Here is a 20,292-nt window from a genome sequence, read left to right on the forward strand (position 1 = left end):
GCATGTCCATTGCTTCCGCAGTTGAGATCCTAACTGATCAACTAGGTGCGTTACACCTGCTGAGATCATTTCAGTAATCGTCTTGTTAACTCAGGTGAGAATGTTGACGAGCACAAGGCTGGAGATCATTATGTCAGGCTGATTGGGTTAAAATGGCAGACTTGACATGTTAAAAGGAGGGTGATGCTTGAAATCATTGTTCTTCCATTGTTAACCATGGTGACCTGCAAAGAAACGCGTGCAGCCATCATTGCGTTGCATAAAAATGGCTTCACAGGCAAGGATATTGTGGCTACTAAGATTGCACCTCAATCAACAATTTATAGGATCATCAAGAACTTCAAGGAAAGAGGTTCAATTCTTGTTAAGAAGGCTTCAGGGCGTCCAAGAAAGTCCAGCAAGCGCCAGGATCGTCTCCTAAAGAGGATTCAGCTGCGGGATCGGAGTGCCACCAATGCAGAGCTTGCTCAGGAATGGCACCAGGCAGGTGTGAGCGCATCTGCACGCACAGTGAGGCGAAGACTTTTGGAAGATGGCCTGGTGTCAAGAAGGGCAGCAAAGAAGCCACTTCTCTCCAAAAAAAACATCAGGGACAGATTTATCTTCTGCAGAACGTATGGTGAATGGACTGCTTTGGACTGGGGCAAAGTTATATTCTCCGATGAAGCCTCTTTCCGATTGTTTGGGGCATCTGGAAAAAGGCTTGTCCGGAGAAGAAAAGGTGAGCGCTACCATCAGTCCTGTGTCATGCCAACAGTAGAGCATCCTGAGACCATTCATGTGTGGGGTTGCTTCTCATCCAAGGGAGTAGGCTCACTCACAATTTTGCCCAAAAACACAGCCATGAATAAAGAATGGTACCAAAACACCCTCCAACAGCAACTTCTTCCAACAATCCAACAACAGTTTGGTGAAGAACAATGCATTTTCCAGCACGATGGAGCACCGTGCCATAAGGCAAAAGTGATAACTAAGTGGCTCGGGGACCAAAACGTTGACATTTTGGGTCCATGGCCTGGAAACTCCCCAGATCTTAATCCCATTGAGAACTTGTGGTCAATCCTCAAGAGGCGGGTGGACAAACAAAAACCCACTAATTCTGACAAACTCCAAGAAGTGATTATGAAAGAATGGGTTGCTATCAGTCAGGAATTGGCCCAGAAGTTGATTGAGAGCATGCCCAGTCGAATTGCAGAGGTCCTGAAAAAGAAGGGCCAAATATTGACTCTTTGCATTAATGTCATGTAATTGTCGATTAAAGCCTTTGAAACGTATGAAGTGCGTGTAATTATATTTCACTACATCACAGAAATAACTGAAACAAAGATCTAAAAGCAGTTTAGCAGCAAACTTTGTGAAAACTAATATTTGTGTCATTCTCAAAACTTTTGGCCACGACTGTAGGTGCAGATTCAATGCCTAATGGAATCACTTATCTATAAAACAAGGTGTAAAATCAAATAACTGAAAAAATAGAGTGCTATTTCACCCCAATTACAGAATCAAGGCGTTATAGAATTATATATCTATAAAACAATGTGGACACCGCCAATAGCAGTCGTATTAGCCCATTTTTTCACCCCTATTACAAAATCAAGGCCTAATGGAATTAATTATGTATTAAACAATGTGGACACCCCAATAGCAGCAGTATTAGACTGCTATTTCACCCCAATTACAGAATTAATGCCTAATGGAATTACTTATGTATAAAACAGGGTGGAAAACAAAATAACTGAAAAAATAGAGCACTTTTTTGCTCCAATTATAGAATTATTGCCTAATGGAACTACTTATCTATAAAACCAAATAACTGAAATTCAGCTTCACATCGAATCCAATTTTTCCTGAAATTCTTTCTCATAACTAAGATCCTCCAGTTTAGTCGCTCTCCTTTGTACTTTTTCCAGCTCCAGAGCATCTTTTCTATGGACTGGTGCACTGAACTGAACTGCATATTCCAGATGAGGCTGCACCAAAGCTTTGTAAAGTGGTAATATTACATCCCTGTCCCGCTAGTTGATGCCTCGTTTAATACAGGACAATATCCTGCTAGCCTTAGAAGCAGCTGATTGAAATTGTATGCTGCTACTTAATCTATGATCTACAAGTACACCTAAATCCGTCTCCACAAGTGACTCTCCCAGTGTTACATCCTGTAGGACATGTGACGCACGTAGATTACTGTATCACTACCCAGATGCATAACTTTACATTTATCCACATTGAATCTCATTTGCCAAGTTAATGCCCAAACAATCAGGGGGTCATTTATCAAACTGGTGTAAAGTAGAACTGGCTTAGTTGCCCATAGCAACCAATCAGGTTCTACCTTTCATTTTCCAAAGGAGCTGTCCAAAATGAAAGGTGGAATCTGACTGGTTGCTATGGCTAACTAAGCCAGTTCTACTTTACACCAGTTTGATAAATGACCCCATCAGACCTTATTTTACCCATTAAACATCTGTGAGGTATTCAATGCCTTTGCAAAATCCAAGAACACCACATCCACAGCCACCCCTCAGGTTTGTCTGACATTTTCTGACCTTAGTAAACCCATCATTTATGATATTATTAACACACTCTTGTATATAGTCCCTTAAGAATCCTTCAAACATTTTTCCAATAACAGAAGTTAAGCTTACTGGTCTATTATTACCTGTCAACAGCCATTCTAAGCTGAATATACAGTGGATATAAAAAGTCTACACACCCCTGTTAAAATGTCAGGTTTCTGTGTGTTCATTTCAGAACTTTTTCCACCTTTAATGTGACTTATAAACTGTACCACTCAATTGAAAAACAAACTGAAATCTTTTAGGTGAAAGGAAGAAAACAAAACAAAAATAATAATAATAATAATGTGGTTGCATAAGTGTGCACACCCTCATATCACTGGGGATGTAGCTGTGTTCAGAATTAAGCAATCACAGTCAAAATCGTGTTAAATAGGAGTCAGCATACACCTGCCATAATTTAAAGTGCCTCTGATTAACCCCAAATATAGTTCATCTGCTCTAGTTGGTCTTTCCTGAAATTTTCTTAGTCGCATCCCACAGCAAAAGCCATGGTCCACAGAGAGCATCCAAAGCATTAGAGGGATCTTATTGTTAAAAGGTATCAGTCAGGAGAAGGGTACAAAAGAATTTCAAAGGCATTAGATATTCCATGGAACACAGTGAAGACAGTCATCATCAAGTGGAGAAAATATGGCAGAACAGTGACATTACCAAGAACTGGACGTCCCTCCAAAATTGATGAAAAGACGAGAATAAAACTGGTCTGGGAGGCTACCAAGAGGCCTACAGCAACATTAAAGGTGCTGCAGGAATATCTGGCAAGTACCGGCTGTGTGGTACATGTGACAACAATCTCCCGTATTCTTTATATGTCTGGGCTATGGGGTAGAGTGGCAAGACGAAAGCCTTTTTCTGACGAAGAAAAACTTCCAAGCCAGGCTACATTTTGCAAAAACACATCTGAAGACTCCCAAAAGCATGTGGGAAAAGGTGTTATGGTCTGATGAATTCAAGGATGAACTTTTTGACCATAATTCCAAAAGATATGTTTGGCGCAAAAACAACACTGCACATCACCAAAAGAACACCATACCCACAGTGAAGCATGGTAGTGGCAGCATCATGCTTTGGGGCTGTTTTTCTTCAGCTGGAACTGGGGCCTTAGTTAAGCTAGAGGGAATTATGAACAGTTCCAAATACTAGTCAATATTGGCACAAAACCTTCAAGCTTCTGCTAAAAAGCTGAACATGAAGAGGAACTTCATCTTTCAGCATGACAACGACCCAAAGCATACATCCAAATCAACAAAGGAATAGCTTCACCAGAAGAAGAATAAAGTTTTGGAATGGCCCAGCCAGATCCCAGACCTGAATCCGATTGAAAATCTGTGGGGTGATCTGAAGAGGGTTGTGCACAAGAGATGCCCTCGCAATCTGACAGATTTGTAGTGTTTTTGCAAAGAAGAGTGGGCAAATCTTGCCAAGTCAAAATGTGCCATGCTGATAGACTTATACCCAAAAAGACGCTGTAATAAAATCAAAAGGTGCTTCAACAAAGTATTAGTTTAAGAGTGTACACTTATGCAACATATTTTATTTTTATATTTTTTCTTCCCTCTAACTAAAAGATTTCAGTTTGTTTTTCATTTGAGTTGTACAGTTTACAGTTTATAGGTCACAAGTAAGTTCCGGCTTGGCAGACTGGCTGGAAATTCCTGGTTCCGTTGACTCCAGGGTCGTTGATCCAGGATGCTATTTTGACTGCCTGATTGGAGTCTTTCTCTTTATTTGTATATACAGAGCTAAAAAAAAAACTATTTAGTAACTCTGCCTTTTCCTTATCTTCAGTTACCACCCTCCCCCTTCATTTACCATTATTTAGGGAACCTATCTGCTCTGACCTTGGTTTTTTAGCATTTGAATATTTAAAGAATTTTTGGGGATTTGTTTTGCTTTCTTTTTCCAACTGCTGTTAATTTTGTATTTTTGCAGATTTTATCTCTTTTTTACAGATTTTATTAAGCTCTTTGTAAAGGCTAGATCTGGCTCCTCAGATCTTTTTTTTTTTAAATGCCATTTTTTGCCCTTTTTACAGTTGCTGTAAGCCATGTGGAGTTTAATTTTAACCATTTATACCTGTTACCTACAGGAATAAATTTTGCAGTTTCATCTCTCCCATTTATCCCCAGTATTATTATGTGGCAGTAGCTACTCCCAGTCTATGCCCTGAAATGCTGCCCTCAATCCGGGAGAATTGGCCTTTTTAAAATTCAGTGTTCTGCTCTCACAGCCAGAGTTTGTGTTTTATATTTCAGGGGAAATATTATTATTTTGTGATCATTATTTCCTACTGTTTCAAGAACAGTAACATTTCCCCTTTATTATTATGACTGCCCTCCCCCCAGATCCTAGTTTAAAAACTCTTCCAGCAATCATTTTTTTCAACTGCAGCCTCTCCATTAAGACGAAGCCCATCCCTACTTTAGAGCCTGTAGCCAACAGAGAAGTCAACCCAGTTCTCCATGAATATTTTAATTATTTTTTTTTGTTTGTTATTGCAATCATTGCTTGTTTGCCCCTAGAGCATTTACACTGGTACTGGGCTGTCAACAGATTTGTCCAATCAACGCAAAACAAACAATTTGTTTATTGTTCATTGCACGAGCACTGTACACTATTACATATGGCGATAATTATTTCTTGTCAAACTTCAGCAAAGCTGCCTAATCGTATTTTTTAAAATTTCACTTATCTCTAATTATATTGCCTCAAACATATAAAGCATATTAAGCATAATTTCTTTTAACTGAACCTCTATATGCTAAATTTTTATGAATGTGTTCTATACATCCCTTCATGTATAATACAAGTTGTGTGATGCATGTAGAGAAAGGAAACAAAGTTGGCGGCACTCACCGAAGTAGTTAGATTGTTGCGGCTTTTATTTCAAAACTTCATAAGAAGGCGGTGCACAAATCGGATACAGGGGCGGACACACGTGTATGTCCGCCCCTGTATCCGATTTGTGCACCGCCTTCTTATGAAGTTTTGAAATAAAAGCCGCAACAATCTAACTACTTCGGTGAGTGCCGCCAACTTTGTTTCCTTTCTCTACATGCATCGTACATTGTTGATTCTCACTCTGTCACGCTGAGCACCACTGACGAAGTACGTCTATACCACAGTACCGGCTCCTTGCAACCTTGGGCTGCATATCAGTGAAGGCAGTGCCGCCGTACTCATTCCTCTTATTTGCAACAATACAAGTTGCGTTACCAATTTACGGAACAAAAAAGAATAATTAAAAAAAAATTACCACCTGCATTAACGTCCGCCAAAAGGACAAGAATCGGACATGTTCTATCTTTTTTACGGACTGTGAGCAGTCACATTTTTTGATACCCCATTGAGATGAATAGATCCACATCCGATCCGCCAAAAATGTGGATCGAATGCAGAAAAAAAATATATGGTCATGCGCATGGGGCCTTAAGGTGACAAGATTTATGTGGATGTGGACTTGTATTCACAAAAGGTCTCTATGACAAAGCTGGACATGTTCAGCGACCTGGACCACAGGAGGAGGCGTGATGGTGGCGTTGGAAAAGATAGGAGTGGAGGTGGTGATAATGAGGGTGATTGTAGTTAGCTCTCCCATGGCTGAGAATGCAGTGGTTGAAGTGGCACAAATTTATCAAAGACAAATTAAATGCGTGGTGGGTAGTTGTATATAGAAAAGTGTATCACAGGAGCCAACTACCTAAAAAAAAACTTTTAATATAAATGCTTAAAAAATTACACAGAGGTCCCTCACATGGGGACTAATAGACATACAACACTTACAAACAGACACTGGGAGCCAGTTGAAAGTGACAGACAGGGTGGCTGATCGTGATGGTACACCCAAAAGACAAACCATCCAGGTACCTATTGTGTCCCTATGGTGTCCCTGACCTTGTCTCAGCCCAGAGATGCACCCTGATGGTGGGAACACTCCGTCCCCGTGCCTAGCCTGTCTGTCCTTAAAAGGCCCTTGTAGCAAGTAGACCCATATGGATGTCCGGGTCATGCATCAACGATAATAGAAAAAACGAGCAGGAGTAACGGTTACTCCACAGCAGTCAACAAGAAAGAAAATCACAGCAGTGTAATTCAATTACCAACCATGTTAAAGAGTGCTAAATCAAGTCAAGGGAGGATGGTCCAGCACAATATCTGAATCCCACAGTATAACAACAATGTTTATAACACCATGGGAAAAATCTCCATCTTCCATAGATGATGAAATGATACATACAATATATCAGGATAGATAGCACTCTACCAAAATCATGAAGTATTACACTCAGTTTAAAGTCTAAGTCTCGACGCGTTTCCCCTTCATAAAAGGTTCATCAGGAGACTATATCAAGAAGTATATAAAAGATATATAGAAAAATGGGTTGCTGCTATAATAAAGCGGCTACATGGCAACTTTTCAAAACGATGAAAGAAAAGAACCAAGGTTGCTGGAGCACCCCGAGGCGGTGTTCCACTGTTGTAGACCAATAAGATAGTACAGGAACGAACAGGATAATAAAGATGTATAGTCATATATATAATGTACTTATCCGGTCCTGAGGGTCTCTCCATACAGTGGTCCGCAGTCAGGGGTACTCCAGGGGGCTGAAAAATTATGCTCCGATTTTCAGGTCGACACATTGACTACTTATACCCACCAGGTAGGGGCAGTCCCCCATTGTCCTGCACCAATCACCTTACCCCTATTACAACATGTGACCTCACATCCAGATAGACTAAACAAGGTTCAGGAAATCCTACTGTGATGGTGAAGGTATACTCACAGAAACACTAATTATTAGGCCTACATCGATAACGATATCTTACTAGGGCTCTCCTAACCGCTTACATAGTGACTGTTTATCCCAGATCGTGGTTGGAACGCACGCCGAGATTTCCAAGATGGCCGTGCGTTCCACCTCCGGCACCCAATCACCGCCCGCCTGCGTCATCCGTGCGCTGCAGGCCCAGGCTCATGCGTTCCATAGCAGCTCCAAAGGGGCGTGGTTATGCGTTCCACCGTCAGAACAACGCCACCACAGCCCCAATTAGCCAGCAAAATATGTATACTCTTCAGTCAGGTGGGTCAGACAGGAGTACTGGACCATAATATTAGGATATAAAATCCAAAAAGGAGGACTACTATGGAAATAAGTGAGAACCTGTGAGTGGACTAAATTAATGGAGTATATCAAAATGACAGGTCCAGGTAGAGGAATGAGGGGCAAGTGTATAGGGCCACACTTAGGCAGAGAGGGACTTCTAGACAAATTCCTGGCTACTCAAGTCATGTGTCGAATCGCATGCAATTTGCAAATGAGGTATATTTAAAAGGTATATTTTTAATAAATAGATACAGTAAAATAGATGATACACGGACCATACTGATATATATAGGTCCTAAATTCAGAATATTAACACTTCACGTGTCGATAGGCTTTTAGTCATTTGTCAGAGGAGGATGAAGTGACCGGTAGACCAGAAGCAGGAGTACCAGGAGCCAAACATTATAAAAAACAAGTGAAGGTGAGCTGTTCATTCAAACCCGCTGGAGATTGTGACTGGAACCGGAAGATCCACTCCGACTCCTTCTGGAGAATCCTGCGGTCCCAGTCGCCCCTCCTGGGTGAGGGTCTGACCAATTCCAATGCGGAAAAACGAAGAAATCTCGGATCTCCACGATGAACTTCCCACATATGATTCGCAAGTGGGGTGTCTTTTTTGTTTTTAATATCATTAAGGTGTTCAAGTATGCGCTTCCGAAATTCTCTAAAAGTTTTGCCCACATAATCCTTAGGGCATGCGCATTGAGCCAGGTAGACAACCCCCTCGCTACGGCAGTTAATAAAGTCGCGGATATCATATGTTTTCCCCGTAACCGAGCATACGTTCATTTTAGTGTTATTGAAGTGGCACATCCTTACTTTTCGTCAGGGCACACCCTCATATAAAGGCTCTTGCAGGCTCAGACTGGCTCACAGGGAAACAGGTGAATCCCCCAGTGGACCTCTGAGCAAGGTAGGCCCTTAGTCCCCCAACCCCTGCAGCGGCACTTGATATGGCTGGCCTATGTTTGCATAAAAAATGGTTAGATTATTTAGTAAACCACGCAGTATATTATAGATGGCCAACCATTATCTTCTTTTTATGAGGACCTGACTTCTAAAAGGCACTGCAGGGACCCCAATCATCAGTCATCTTAACAGATAGCTGGTCCGGCTCTGAAGTGTGTCAGTCACCGAAGAAGTATACCCAGTCCACATGCAGAAAGGTCTTTTACCATAAACGAGCGATTACCTTACTGTCCATGCACTGCGGGGTGTAGAACTTAAACAGATAGCTGGTCCAGCTCTAAAGTGTGGCAGGCACTGAAGCATTATACGCAGTCCACATGCAGTAAGGTCTTTTGCCATAAATGAACGATTACCTTACTGTCCACGCACTCTTCTTATGGTCCTTAACAGTCTGTAGAAATTCATTACATCTTTCTCTCAGAGGTTTGGCACGTGTTCTCAGCATGCAGGGAAGGAGTGTCCCTGTAGTATGCCTTACATTATACAGGCACATGTAGCCTCTCACTTTTTGGCTGCCAACTCTCAACTACACTACACAGCCTTCCTCCTACTGAGTCCGGACAGAAAACGAAGCTCTTGGAATCACAGACATGACATAGAAAAATACGTTAACCCTTAATGGTACTGTAGATATCAACCATTTTAGCAATAAATTAGGTTTTTAGCAGTGATCCACTGTGACACTGCATGTATATATTAGAACTATATTGTATATTTCTTCTGATATTTCTCATCTTATGGCTGCATATGTTGGATCCCCTGCAGATTTCTGGCATATGTGGCCATACTAAAATGCCTTGCTAAAAGGGTTAATATCCACAGCATGTGTCCCCAAAATCTGCAGTTGAAAAAGTCACACATAAATACACATACCTTCTGCACATTCCGCAGAAGTCTGCTGCATAAATTGACAGCTTGTCAATCTAAATCCACACCATATGTCAAGTAATGTGCAGATTCTGGTGCGGACACTCTCAGCAGGGTATGGATAGGATTTTTAAAATCTCATTCATTTTGCTTCTACTCTAAGTGCTATGGATTTTTCACACACAATTCTGCTGCAGAAAATCCTGTTTATGCCACTTCTGGCCTTAGCCTTTATAGTCTATATTTCTGTGGTTCAAAATGTAATGTATCTTTCATTCCTATAGTTCCCATATTAATACAATATTTCCTTCTCTCTTCCTTCTTAGGTGTGATCTTTGGTTCTCTCTTTGGCTGTCTCCTTCGATTGCTTCCTCCTCTAGATGGAAATATTATCATCCTAATCTCCTTTCCAGGGGATATTCTCATGCGGATGTTGAAGATGTTAATTTTACCGCTAATTATCTCCAGCTTGATTTCTGGTAAGAGATTTTATAGAAGCAGAAAGAAATTTTATTTTCTAGAAAAGTCCATCAACTGTGTTAACTTTCATGGACAAACCTAGCAAGGTAGTTTCCTGGTACCTGGAGACTACCCTCTGAGCATTTCAGGTGTAGCAATTAATTTAAAGGATATGGCAATTGGCGGCAAAAAAGTTGTCAGTCTTGTAAAGCCCCCAGTTTCACCTTATCTGCATACTGTTGCTTCTCCTTCTAACTGAATTCCTTGAGGAAGCTGCTCTGATGGCTTGTCTGGTAGCCCTTATCTTTTCAGAGCTGATAGCTCATTAATAGTGTTGGGCGCGATTATTCGAATTTGCGAATTTTAATTGCGAATATCGCCACTTCGAGAATTTGCGAAGATTTAGAATATAAGGCTATATATTCGTATTCACGAATATTCTAGATTTTTTTTTTCATCCCTTCTTGCTTGTGGGCCAATGAGAATGTCTGAGCTTAGCAATATCCCTAGCAACCAATAGGAAAGTTGCCTACCCCTTACTATATAAGAACTTCCCCAGCAGCCATTTTCTGTAGTTTTATGGAGTTCTGAGAGAGACAGCAGTGTCATTGCTGTGCTCTGTGCTTTACTGTGTCATTACATTAGATAGTTAGTTAGTTAGATAGCTTATATATATAATACAGATAGTTAGTGGGAGATAGTCAGTGTAGGTTAGATCGTAATATAGTGTAGCTGATAGGTTCTGCTGTCCATACATGTATGCTACAGACATAGTGCTGTGATGTCACAAGTTCACAACGTTGCACGTATTGCGAAAAAATATGCGCATCATTAATTGCAGATTTGCGCAACCGCGAATATATTGGAGCACTCTATCTGCATATAAAGCTATTGTAATGTTCTTCCTTGCCAACCATTTTCTCCAGTCTCAGGAAACTTCTAGCAGCTTAAAAAATGTAGCAACAGTGACCCACACCTGTATTGCGCGCTCAATACGCGCATATTACATTGCCGATTTTCGCAATCAAGAAAATAATCGTGAATTCTCAAATATATATGATGAATATTCGCCCAAATATTCGCAAAATATTGCAGTCACTGTATTCTACTACACTGGGCCCCGCTCTCTGTAGTATACGGTAATCATATCTAACTTGTGGCTATTATTTAAAGTATTCCAATCATCTTAAATCTAGTGCTGTACTACTTACAACTAACTTCTTGGCAGTCAGGAGGCCAGGCGGGCGGGCGCTCGTAGCGTAGCTCACTACGTCACTGCGCCTGCGCTGCCCACTTTATGAATGAAGCAGGCGGCGCAGGCGCAGTGAGCGTAGTGAGCTACGCTACGAGCGCCCGCCCGGCCTCCTGACTGCCAAGAAGTTCGTTGTAAGTAGTACAGCGCTAGATTTAAGATGATTGGAATACTTTAAACAATAGCCACAAGTTAGATATGATTACCGTATACTACAGAGAGCGGGGCCCGGTGTAGTAGAATACAGTGACTGCACCGGGCCCCGCTGCCATTGCAGAAACAGATGCCGGCCACCATTCACTACACAGGGACACTGTTATGGGGGATCTGTGGATGACACATAAGATGCCCAGTATGTGTCATCCACAGATGCCCCCATAACAGTGCTATCCACAGATGCACCCACAATGATTCCCCATAACAGTGCCATCCACATATGCCCCCATAACAGTGCCATCCACAGATGCCCCCATAACAGTGTCATCCACAGACCACCATTACGGTAGTTTAAAACCCACCAAAAGCACACCTTTTGGTTCAAAATTTTTTTTTTCTTATTTTCCTCCTCAAAAACCCAGGTGCGTCTTATGGGCAGGTGTGTCTTATAGGGCTAAAATACGGTACTTTATTAATCTCTTAACTAGGGAATTTGTAATGTTATGATATCAGCTATACACTTACATAAAAATAACAGATACACAATAGAATAAAACACAATGATATACTAAATTTACATCACTAAAAAATGGAAAAAGTAACTTCCCCCCCAAAAATATTATATTTACTTGCTTCTACTTAAATTTCTTCAAAATTCAAAAAAAATATTTTTAGCCCAAGATTGTAGCAACACTGATGGGACACAAGAAATCTGTCCAGCAAACTGCCAGACTTGGTGCTGACTACCTGGTTAAACAAGAGCTGGCAAACTTGCCCTATCACTCCAGGGCTATACCTAAAGTGGAATAGGTAAGAGTAATCCCAATCCCAAATAAAAGAGAGAATAATTTCACACTTGTGCAAAACAAGCCACTATTTCTTCTGACATTAATACTGTGTATAAACAGGGCCAGTTATCTTCCCTTTTAAGGCATACATTTTGGACGCATTTCCGGTAACACTGTGTGCGCTCAAACACCATCTGCCCCCAATAAGAAAAAATATTACCAATATTAAAAAGCATAACACATGTGGCGGCTCAGTGGGTTTTTAAACATGCTATATGGTAACACCGTCAACCATGTGTTCCATAGCTATATATGTCAGTGTTTGCTACTGGTGTCATTGCGTTAAAGAGCTTAAAAGTAAGGTGGCAGGTTGGAGAGAAAGCAAAAAATTTAAATAAAAAAAAAAAAACTAAATGACAGAGAGAAAAAATCTTTCCTTAGAGTCCTTAGACTGTCAAGCTATCAATCAAGAAGTAGATAATGGGGCTGGCAGTGAAAGCCGGAGTAAGTGTGCACAAATTGGCTAGGGGACTTTTTCTTCAGAATGAAGCAGTGGATTGATAAGTGAAAGGTGTTTTTACATTAGGCTCAGCTAGTCCTACAGAGTATTTGATGATTTATCAAAATTGGTGCAAAGGGAATCTGGCTTAGTTGCCCATAGCACACAATCAGATTTCACCTTTAATTCTTCAGAGCTTCTTTGAAAATTGAATTACTCAAATTGGTTGCTATGGGCAATCTATGAGAAATGTTCCCCTGTGCCTGGTTTAATAGTCAATTTCCTGATAACAACCTCCCTTAACAACTTGATACATTTGGTGAATAAAAGGAAAAGTCAAAATATACCATGTGTACTACATGTTAAAGGGGTTGTCCCACTAAAAATATTCCACATTTTTCAACCAGCACCTGTATCTGAATACTTTTGTAATTGCATATAATCAAAAATGTTGTATAGCCACTGAGCTATTCAATGAAATATATCTGTATAGCGCCACCTGCTGTTTGCTCTTTTTCTAAATTCTCTGTCCAGCTCACTGCCACCAGCAGCAGACAGGACACATCCCTTGAGAAAGTACACACCCCTTGAGCTGCCAGCTTGAAATAAATGTAGCTGAGCAATTGCAACAATGAATGGGGAGATCTCTGGATTCATGTGAGGTACAGGACTGGTTATAAGTTTGTTAGAAAGAGACTGTCATGTAATATATGATGTCTGATTTTTTACATTACTCATGGGATAACCCCTTTAACTTTAACTTGCACAGTTTGGAAATTATCCAGTCAAAAATTAACCTAGTGAGTACAAGGTACGTTGTGTCTTTCTAGAGTAACTGTTTGAGTCTGTTAATCTTCTTTATTAAGTTCAATTATGGGAAAACACTGTCAAACTTTCAATTCTAAAGTAAAAAATTACTTAACGTTACATGTGACAACATTCAGTGTGATCTGCCAGCAGCAAGCTATAAGCAAGAGCTGGGGAGCAGATTGATATATAGGAGGAGATTTATCAAAACTAGCGCAAAGGAATACAGGCTTAGTTGTGCATAGCAACCAATCAGATTAGTCCTTTCATTTTCCAAAGCAACTCTGAAAAATGAAAGATTGCTATGGGCACCCAAGCCAATTTTCCTTTGCTCTAATTTTGATAAATTAGTGTTGTGGAAAAACATTCAGTTGAACTTGTTATTTATTTATTAATTAAAATCGATGCTAATTCTGGGCTTAGGAGTCCAATGTGCAATGCTACTCAGTGACTCACAATTTCATAGAAGACCCTATGCTCAGTGTGCATAAGTAGTCTGAAACACGACCCTCTGTTTACCCAGCTGTGACATCAACGTGGCGGTGTGTTTCCAAATTCCAACTACCATAGCACATGGTGCATAGCAAGATCGGAGAAGCTTTTAATCACTTTAATTACTTTTAGTCACTTTTAGGGTATGTTTACACACGGTATATACACTGCAGATTTTCTGCCATGGAATTGCTGGCGGAATATCCAAAGTGTATTTCAGTACCTGCAAAGAGGATGAGATTCTGCAGATAAAATGAAGGAGTATACACTAGGCTTTCCGGTTTGGACAACCCCCTTCATAAGGATTCTTAGTGACCCCATTTAGTTGAGTCGCTGCTCTGCTACACAGTGATCTTTGGTCATGTAATGGATGTCACAGCCAAGATGATGTAGCCACAGCCTAAAAAATTGTGCTGCATGGGGTCAGATACGTTCTGCTGGTGTCCATCACATGACAGATCTGGTAATGCATTGTAGCATGTAATATACACTCACCTAAAGAATTATTAGGAACACCTGTTCTATTTCTCATTAATGCAATTATCTAGTCAACCAATCACATGGCAGTTGCTTCAATGCATTTAGGGGTGTGGTCCTGGTCAAGACAATCTCCTGAACTCCAAACCGAATGTCAGAATGGGAAAGAAAGGTGATTTAAGAAATTTTGAGCGTGGCATGGTTGTTGGTGCCAGACGGGCCGGTCTGAGTATTTCACAATCTTACTGGGATTTTCACGCACAACCATTTCTAGGGTTTACAAAGAATGGTGTGAAAAGGGAAAAACATCCAGTATGCGGCAGTCCTGTGGGCAAAAATGCCTTGTGGATGCTAGAGGTCAGAGGAGAATGGGCCGACTGATTCAAGCTGATAGAAGAGCAACGTTGACTGAAATAACCACTCGTTACAACCGAGGTATGCAGCAAAGCATTTGTGAAGCCACAACACGCACAACCTTGAGGCGGATGGGCTACAACAGCAGAAGACCCCACCGGGTACCACTCATCTCCACTACAAATAGGAAAAAGAGGCTACAATTTGCACGAGCTCACCAAAATTGGACTGTTGAAGACTGGAAAAATGTTGCCTGGTCTGATGAGTCTCGATTTCTGTTGAGACATTCAAATGGTAGAGTCCGAATTTGGCATAAACAGAATGAGAACATGTATCCATCATGCCTTGTTACCACTGTGCAGGCTGGTGGAGGTGGTGTAATAGTGTGGGGTATGTTTTCTGGGCACACTTTAGGCCCCTTAGTGCCAATTGGGCATCGTTTAAATGCCACGGGCTACCTGAGCATTGTTTCTGACCATGTCCATCCCTTCATGACCACTATGTACCCATCCTCTGATGGCTACTTCTAGCAGGATAATGCACCATGTCACAAAGCTCGAATCATTTCAAATTGGTTTCTTGAACATGACAATAAGTTCACTGTACTAAATTGGCCCCCACAGTCACCAGATCTCAACCCAATAGAGCATCTTTGGGATGTGGAGGAACGGGAGCTTCGTGCACTGGATGTGCATCCCTGAAATCTCCATCAACTGCAAGATCCTATCCTATCAATATGGGCCAACATTTCTAAAGAATGCTATCAGCACCTTGTTGAATCAATGCAACGTAGAATTAAGGCAGTTCTGAAGGCAAAAGGGGGTCTAACACCGTATTAGTATGGTGTTCCTAATAATTCTTTAGGTGCGTGTATATGTGTGACTCCTAGGCGATTGTGTGTATACCCTTTTTCCAATGTACTCTCCCTGATTGGGTAAGGTGGTGTCCCTATTGTAAAATTGGCTCTTTTATTTGCCTTCTTTTCACTTGTTTTATTTCTCCATTTATAAACTTTGTTACTTTTATAGTCTTCACAGACCTTTGTATATTTCTTGTGTTTTTTTTAAAATTTAATTTCTTCTACTATTTTCATAATATTCTATTTTTCATTATCCTTATGCGGTCCTAGAGTAAGTCAAAATTTTTCGATGTTATTATTAATCTGTCTTAATCAAAGCATACTGGCAGCTTAATAGGTGTCGGCTTAACTAAACCATGATTGGTGGCTTAATTACATAATAAAATAAAGCTTTTTGCATTTTTTAGGGATCCTATGATAATTGTGATATAATCATTTTATGAAATACTTTCCATCAACAGGTTTGGCTGGCCTTGATGCAAAGTCTAGTGGAAGGATGGGCACACGTGCAATGGTTTATTATATGTCCACTACCATCTTAGCAGCTTTACTTGGAGTCATTCTCGTTCTATCCATTCACCCTGGCAATCCTAAACTGAAGAAGCAAGTCAGCATATCAACCAAAAATGAAGAAGTATCCAGTATTGATGCATTTCTGGACCTCATCCGTAACCTCTTTCCTGAGAACTTAGTTCAAGCCTGTTTTCAACAGGTATGACTAATTAAAACAAATGTATTTTATAGTATGCATAAATCATATAGAGTGTAAACCATACATGCAATAAGTAACATACAATACAACTACTACAGAACTCTTTGGTTGTCTGCTACCTGGCATACGCCTCCCATTATGAGAACAGCTTCTTAGTCATTCACTCACATTGGTTGTGTCTATCTATCAATCTGTACAAATCTGTCATCCTCCTGGCTCCTTCTTGCTATGACATGCCAGATGTTTTTTTTTGTTGCAAAAGTTAGGTTATATAATATTAAATCAGAATATGTCTTTGTTTGGCAAACAGCTTCTTTTTTCCAAGGAAAAGAAATGCAAAATGAAAATTTATTTGACCATGGAAACAAGTCTAGTGAGGTTACAGATGTAGATGGACTGCATTTAGAAGACAAGCAATTATTAGATCCGATTATTATAAACTAAGGAGGGGGGGGGATGTAATTATTTTTATTTAAGGTTGTTTTTATGTCAGTTTTAAGCATGGCTTTGCGAGTCTGTACCAAATTAATGAACAGTTAACTAATATATCTACATTACATTAGATTTTTACAAAACTCCTAAAAGTAGATAAACATAACTAAATAAATAAAAAAGTAAAAAATATTAGACTCACTCATAATTTTTTTTTTTTAAATGATCAAATGTCTGTGAGTGGCAAAAGTATGTGAACCTTTAAGATTAGCAGACAATTTGAAGGTGAAATAGAGTTAGGTGTGGGAGTGGCTGTAAAATTGTCGTAGTAAGGGCTAGAGGGCTGCAAAAGGAAGCAAATGGGTGAAAGAACAAGTCAATTGCCATGCAAACAAATGTGGATAGAGAAATGACTTAAAATAACATAGAATAGAAAAATAACATAATAACAATCTTGAACCAGGAGGCGGAGGTCCAAGTGGCGTAGGAGGTTGAGGAGGCGGTGGAAGTGGTGGTGTAGGTGGAAGAGGTGGAGGTTGCCAACACTGTTTTTATGGGGGTTTTATTTTTATTTTTTTATTTGGGGAGACCCCAAAACATTTGGAAATGGCAAACAGAACAAACAAACTGCACTGGAGTATAACAATGGCTAGGTGCGGCTAGCTTACTTCTCTACTCAGCCCAAGGTACGGACAAGTCCTTTAGGATCCATGCCTGGTTCCTTTTAATGAACGTGAGCTTGTCCACATTGGCTGTGGACAAGCGGATGTGCCTGTCAGTGATTACACTCCTGCAGTGCTAAACACACGTTCGGACAATTCACTTGCTGCAGGGCAGGCCAACACCTCCAAGGTGTAAAGGGCAAGCTCAGGCCATGTGTCCAATCTGGAGACCCAGAACTTAAAAGGGGCTGACCCATCAGTCAGTATGTGCACACATACTCTTCTGCCATGTTGCTGAAATGCTGCCTCCTGCTAATAAGGTCCGTATGAGATGGTGGTTCTGGATGTTGTGGAGTGCTGACGAAGGTTTTCCACATTTTGGTCATTCTAACCCTCCCTTCTGATGGTGACAGTGCCCCAGCTGCCCGTGTCCATTATTTGATGCTCTCCTTATTCTTTGAGGTCCCTCACAAAATTGACAGACGCGGATGCAAAGCAGGTGTATCTCACCCCATAAAATGGGTTTCTGTCACCCACAGAATTAACAATCGTATTAACAATCGCATTTCTTTGTCACGGGTGCAAATGAGGTGTATCTCACTCCAAAAAATGGCTATAGGTCACACACAGAATTAACAGACAGATTAACTATTGTATTTCCATGTCACAGATGCAAAGGAGGTGTATCTCAACCCAAAAAATGGATTTATGTCACCCACAGAAATAACAGACAGATTAACAGTATAACACTGTCCCTCACTCGAGCTGCGTCCTGTCCCTACCCTAGTTAGAGCAGAATTGTGGTGCCACATGTGGTTCGGCATTTATACAGACCGGGTCACGTGCTGCGCCAGCCAATCACAGCCATGCGAATACTACTGTAGGAATGACTGTGATGGCTTCCAAGTGCCCACAGCTAAAAAGTTTGTTGATTGGCTGCACTGCAGCCTTTCAACAAATTTTATTCAGCATCCGAACACTGAACCTGAACACAGACTTCCGTGACAGGGTTCGGGTGCCCAAACCCTCGATGTTCGGTACGAACCCGAACTTTACAGTTTGGATTCGCTCATCCCTATTAAAGAGGAATAAAGTTAAAGTTTTGCAATTGCTAAGTCAAAGTCCTTACTTTAATACAATAGAAATTTTGTTGTAGTACCGGAAGCGAGCAGTTAATGGGAGGAAACCCACTAAAAGACGTGATATTGGATTATTTCCTCAATAAATGAATAATCAAGTCAAATATTTTTGACTCATTTGGCTATCTTTATCTACTCTTATCAAAGAGACATTTCCAGGCTGACTAAGAATTGGTTTTTATGGTCTCTGGTCTTGCTGTGCTAAAAGTTTTTTTTTTTGTATTACTTCTGGTAATTTAAAAACTAATGTAGTAAAGAAGCATCTCATTGCAATCTACAGTAGTTAGTTTTACTAGTTTTAAGAGGAGAACAAGCACTTAAACCATTTCAAAGGTTTCTGTCATGAGAAATAACGTTATGTAGCTGACTGACATTAGCGATGTGCTGTCAGCAGTACATACCAGTATGCTTTATAACTCCCTGCCTGCCGCAGTTCGCTTAAAATAAAGACTTTCATAATATGCTAATGAGCCTCTAGGTGCTATTAGGGTGTTGCTTCAGCACCTAGAGCAGGTATCGGCAACCCGCGGCTCCGGAGCCGCATGCGGCTCTTTGAACCTTTGCCGCGGCTCCGGGGCAGATGCTAGCGAGGGGAGGAGGCGCACTGTGACACTTTCCTGCTCTGGCGTTGCCGCTGCTGACAGGTCGCCGCTCCGCTCCACACTGCCCGCCTGGTGACAGGCAATAGCGTTGCAGTTGCTAGGTAACGCTACATGGCTGCCTCCATCAGCTCCGCTCCTCAGCTCCGCCTCGCCGCTAGTACAGTGCCTGGTGACGTCAGGCCGCCTGCGTGCGAGGGGGAGGAGTGACTGAGCCGGAGCCAGCCTGAGCCAGCACTGCGCGGGAGTGAAGAACACACAGTGAGTGACGCGCCGGCCGCCCGGCCTGCCTGCCGGCATTGTACAGAAGTTATTAATTACATCCTAATAATTACGATGTACGGTACTATTAGGAGTGAGGGGGCATGTGTAATAACTTTTAATTGAATAAGACATTTATATTTGTATACTGGGAGGGCGGCGGGGGGGGAATCTGTGGCACAGTTAAGGGGTGGGGTCTGTGGATGACACTGTTATGGGGGGGGGGGGGTCTGTGGATGGCACATAACATATATAACAGTGCCAGCCACAGATCCCCCCTGTAACAGTGCCAGCCACAGATCCCCCTGTAACAGTGCCAGCCACAGATCCCCCCTGTAACAGTGTCCGTCATCCACAGATCCCCCCTGTAACAGTGTCCGTCATCCACAGATCCCCCCAGTAACAGTGTCCGTCATCCACAGATTCCCCCCAGTAACAGTGTCCGTCATCCACAGATCCCCCCATAACAGTGTCCGTCATCCACAGATCCCCCCATAACAGTGGTCCGTCATCCACAGATCCCCCCATAACAGTGTTTCGTCATCCACAGATAGATGACAGCTGACTGCACGATCCTGTATATAGCATTTAAGGTAAGAAACAATATATGCAGTGTTATATTTGTTTTAAATGTCGCAATGTTTTGCGGCTCCCAGTTTTTTTTTTCCTTTGGAAACGGGTCCAAGTGGCTTCTTTATGTCTTAAAGGTTGCAGACCCCTGACCTAGAGGCTCGGTTTACGCACCCTTTGGCACGCCCAGGTGCAGTTGATTGACTTTCGAGTTCGCCTCAGTGTCCCGTAAATCTCATGCCTGCGCCGTCCCT

General features: G+C 41.4%; 1 protein-coding gene across 1 annotated transcript in view; it reads left to right on the forward strand.

Moving 5' to 3' along the window:
* LOC121001876 (excitatory amino acid transporter 2-like) overlaps nt 1–20,292 on the forward strand; it is a 162,063-nt gene that overhangs the window by 37,380 nt on the left and 104,391 nt on the right. The window contains exons 4-5 of the mRNA XM_040433108.1: nt 9,847–9,999; nt 16,125–16,375. Coding sequence (XP_040289042.1) covers nt 9,847–9,999; nt 16,125–16,375 — 404 coding nt within the window. The remainder of the gene's footprint in view (nt 1–9,846; nt 10,000–16,124; nt 16,376–20,292) is intronic.

Source organism: Bufo bufo, chromosome 1 (genome assembly GCF_905171765.1).
Source record: "Bufo bufo chromosome 1, aBufBuf1.1, whole genome shotgun sequence".
Lineage (NCBI taxonomy): Eukaryota > Metazoa > Chordata > Amphibia > Anura > Bufonidae > Bufo > Bufo bufo.